The 4504-nt window shown below is 55.8% G+C and overlaps 1 protein-coding gene across 1 annotated transcript in view; it reads right to left on the bottom strand.

Moving 5' to 3' along the window:
• Positions 1–3: 3 nt before the first annotated feature.
• Positions 4–4504, bottom strand: part of LOC104271171 (dystroglycan-like) — a gene marked incomplete at its 3' end in the record, with an annotated part of 15352 nt that continues 10851 nt past the window's right edge. The window contains 1 exon segment of the mRNA XM_009865767.1: positions 4–2226. Within this exon segment, the coding sequence (XP_009864069.1) occupies positions 4–2226 (2223 nt within the window).

Raw genomic sequence — 4504 nt, 5'->3', positions numbered from 1 at the left:
GCTCTGGTTGGGGTACTCCGGCGGAGGCAGCGGGGCTTTCTCCTCCTGGAGGATGAGGGGCATGCTGGAGGAGGGCGGAGGCTTGGAGTCGTCCAGCTCATCCGCGAAGATGATGGGCACACCTTTCTTGATGAAGGTGGCCTGGTCTTCGATGGTCAGCTTCCCTTTCCTCTTCTTGCGGTAACAGATCATGGCGATGATGCCGGCCACGAGGAGGATGGCGGCCACCACCACAGCAGGGATGACGGTGTGAAGGTACACGTCGTCCTCGCTGCTCTTCTCGGGGTCTTTGCCCGCTGCCACCGTTGGCGTCGCCTCTGAGATCACCCTTCCGTCCTTCGTCACGGGGATGAACTGGATGTGCCTGCAGCTACCGGAGCCGACCACTGACACGTTCAGGGGCTTGAACTCGGGCTGCAAGACGTTGGAGAAAGCTGGGCTCGGCCCGCCGGAATCATCCGCAATCCTTCTGCTCAAAGTCCGGATCTGCTCCCGGGGGCAGGGCTCCAGGGGCAGCGTGTTGTTTGTCCACTCCACCACGATGGAGCCCTTGGCGATGTCCTGCACTGTGATGGTGCTGCTGTTCCTGTCACCGAACGCCAGAGCCAGCTTCTTCACCAGCATGATCTTCTTGTTGATGTCATTCACCACCGCGTTGTGGTCCCCTTCCAGCCTGGCCTTGAACTTCACTGGAGACTTGTCCCCGTGGGGGCGTTTGTGGACGTGGATTTCGAAAGCATCCACGGCGAAGAGCCCGCCTTTGTCGGTTGCGTACATGAAGTACTCATGCTTCCCGATGTGGTTGTGGTCCGGCATGCCGTACATGAGCTGGCTGGTGCTGTTGAACTGCACCCACGAATTCTCCTCTATCATCTGCTGCTCCTTCAGCTTCAAGGTCAGCTGCAGCTTGTCAGTGGTGGTATCTTCCTTGTCGTAGAAGGTATCTGATGGTATTTTCACCTCAAAGTAGGTGCCCTCCCACGCGTCGACCCTGTCGATGTGGTTCGTCAGCTTGGGTGGCTCATTCGGCTCCCAGGGCCGGGGGATGCCGCTTGCTGTGGTGCGTACGCGGCTTGGGGGGGAGGCTGTCGTCAGCTTGGAGATGGAGGATCTGGTCGTGCTGGGAGGCTTTGTCGGACGGGGAGTTTTGGGTCTTCGAGTCGGCCTTCGCGTTGTCGCGGTGGAGGAGTCTGTCGTGGATGGCGTGGCTGGCTTTAGAGTGGAGACTCGGGGTTTCTTGGTGGTAGTTGTGGGTGGTGTGATCACCGCGGTGGGCTCTATGTAGCCGGGCATCGTGGGGCGAATTGGCACGGAGGCCGTGCCAGTGCCTTCTGCTACCCTGGTTGGCTGGATGGGTCCCAGAGTGGGTGTCTGGACGATGGGGCCCCTCGTTCTGATGGTGACCGTAGGCTTCCTGGGCAGCGGTATGGGCTCCCGGACAGGGGGTGCTGTCGTCTCCGTGGGAGGTGCGATGGCGGGTGACGTCGGGGTGGGGACGATCCTGGTTGGCGGTTCTTGCGCGGCAGTAGTGGGTGGCCCAATGGCGGTCAAAGGCGTAGGGGTGGCATTGATCTGCCGCCGGATCCTCTTTGGGAGGTGAGGTTTCTTGTTAGCAATGTGCCAGCCAACAACAGGGTAGCCAAGGCGGGCAGACATGGTTCCTTCCTTTGCTGGAGCCTCCACCTTGCTGATGTTGGGGACACTGTTTTGGCTCAGAGAACATCCCAGTTTCCATGAGAGTAAGGCCCCATTTTCCACCACCTTCTTTGCATTTCCCGGTCCAGCCATGAAGGCTGACATATCGAAGAGTCTGTTATTTACAACAGGAACCAACTTCATGTTATGAAGTTCCACCTCCGAGAAGCTCCTCATTCTGTTTAAGAGTTCAATCCTCTGCTTTGGTGTCATTTTTGTTAAGTCAGCATCCAAAATGACAGTCAGGATAGTGACTGGCTCTTCTGAGCCGCACACAAACGGTGCCGTGTCACCCGTCTCTTGGACGGCCGCTCGCACCGACTGAGGCTCGTTGTGGTCTTCTTGGTGGACCTCAACGGAGAAGACATTTGCGGTCTGTGGCACATAGCTTCCATTCGGGAAGGGCTGCAGCGTGGTCACTGAGATGTAGTGGACGCCCTTGTCCGTGTCAAGGGGCAGCCCTTCCAGGGAGCTGCTCTCCGCGTTCCAGTGTAACCAAGAAGGCAAGGAGTCCTTCCCAGCTTCGGAGATCTACCAAACAAAGAAAAAAGAAGAAAGCGCTTTTAGGAGTACAGCATTAGGACAGGCTTTGGCAGCAAAAATGCTTAATGTAAAAGATTAAAGAAAAAAATCTGAAGTATAACAATCAGGGAAGGAACATCCTGGCCAGAGTGGGGCAGCTCATGTCTTCTCATCTTCATAGCGGCAAGGACGAGCTCTGCAGGGTGCACTGGTCCCAAAGGGCTTAAGGAGCCATGGGAGGTCATGAAGTCCTGCAAAGGTCCCTCGCCTGCTGGCAGCAGCTCTCTAGCACTTGCTGTGCAACTACTAAGCACAAGCAGTTCATCTTTGCCTAGGGCAGAAGGGGAATTTAAGTCACAGGCCCCAGCAGTTCAGCAAACAAACTTTTTCTCGGTTAACTTTCAGCTTCGTGCCACTGCCCCCAGCAGCCAGGACAAGCTGGAGGGGCCAGCAGCTGCCAAACTATGGCTCAGAGTCCCCTGCCTGGCTGGAGCACCGCAGCAAATCCCAAGAGCTATGCAGCTGCTTGAAACATGGCATCCTCCTGCAGCGCTGGAGGAGTGGCAAGCCAGGGACAAAGGAGGGGAGCAACATCTGGTCATCTCAGCACTGTGACGGCCAGCACAGGCAGGTAGGGACGGCGCCAGGCTGAGGCACTGCTGGACGTCACACGGGGCAGCACACAGCCTAGTTTCATGCTCAGAGTTTGCTTGAAATGAAGGATTTCGCTTCCATATAGTAACTTGCTTCTGTGGATGTGACTTGGTGCAGACCACAGGCACCTCAGCCCTCCAACATACTACTTACGACTTCTTTTAGGCCAACGGCAATACTTTTTTCTTTTTTTACATGACTTGTAGTGCAAATTAGTGAAGTGTGGCCCAAAAGCAGGGATCACGCATGCAATGATGGGATTTCTACATGCTTCAGCCTGCAGTAACCTCACTGGCTGCCTCCTCTTCCTGATTTATCCATTTGTGCCTTTCTAAGCCCACCCTGCTCTTCCACCTTTGTGTCTCCTTCCCAGCCAGCCCAGGTCCAGGCCGTGCAGGTCTCCTGGCCACTTTGCTCATGCGGAGACCTCGGTTCTCTCCAAAATGTCACCAGCACAGCTGACACTAAGCAAGGTGCTTAGGACCTGGGGGACTCCTGCCTCAGGCTGCAGCCAAGGGTGGATATAAACCCCCAAACCTCCCGCTGCCAGCAGCTGCCGTCTGTCCGTCTGCACTACAGCACTCATCACGAGGCACAGTGGAGCCACCTGGGCTGCACAGTGAAAGGGGTGACCCTGCCAGCTCGGTGGGCTCTGACATTTCCCAGTGCTGTAGGTACCCCTGGATGAGTAACTTGAGCTTCACTGCGCATTTGGAAAGATCTCTCCTCAAGGGATCTCCCCTGTCACACTCAAGAGGAAACAGGAGGTTTTGGGGGCCAGGGAGACACATTTAGCAGCTCTGGGTCTGCACACTTAAGGCTCTAGGTTCACTGCAGTCCAACGCAGAGCCGTGCTCCAGCTCTACTCCTGAAAAGGTGCATTGATTACTCTGCAATTCTGTAAAGCTCATACGTATTTTGTAATTTATCCAAACACAAAGCTGCGTGACGAGCTTCCCAAGGAAATCTGCCCCGTAGGAGTAGCCCTGCATCCAGCTGCGGGTGCAGAGATGGGGCTGGACTCGCCAGCCTTGCCCAAACCGCAGGTCCGGCCGGGGAAAGTCCCTGGACTGGACACAGGGCAATGCCTGGTGCTGCAGGGCTTGGCAGATGGTGAGTCCTGGGTACCTGTCCCATCATGCTGAATGACAGGACAGGGGGACTCACAGAGCCCCCTCCCTGCTCTGGGTTTTGGCACACTGAGGGGTCTGGATGCGCAGCCCTGTGAAGATAATGTGGGACCAAGAAGCCTCTTGGTAAGAAAGTTTTTGTGAAGAGCTATAGAGGGTTTCCGGCATGACCACACAGGCAACACCCTCATTCCTCTCCTCTGTGAAGGATCAGCCCTGCTTTCGGCCAGCCTGGACAAGCTGGAGAGCAAATCATGAGACACGCTGGGTGGTTCACGGAGCAGAGTTTAAAGCTGTTAGCACAGCTTTCAGTTAACTCCTCAGCAGCAATATGCAAAAGCTAGAAATTAAAATTCCTGTTTCCAGCAGCTGGAGAAATCCACCCCACAGGCCCTACACCCTGATGTATCCCACTCAAACACCCTTTTACTCAGCCTTGCAGCTTACCCATGCGTCTGGCAGAAAACAGATTTTTGGCAGGACTGCTGCCTGCACTCAGTCCC

The sequence above is a fragment of the Apaloderma vittatum genome, unplaced genomic scaffold (assembly GCF_000703405.1).
Source record: "Apaloderma vittatum isolate BGI_N311 unplaced genomic scaffold, ASM70340v1 scaffold9353, whole genome shotgun sequence".
In the NCBI taxonomy this organism is placed as follows: domain Eukaryota; kingdom Metazoa; phylum Chordata; class Aves; order Trogoniformes; family Trogonidae; genus Apaloderma; species Apaloderma vittatum.
Note: the sequence above shows the minus strand (reverse complement) of the source record. Positions and strands in the feature narration are given on the sequence as shown.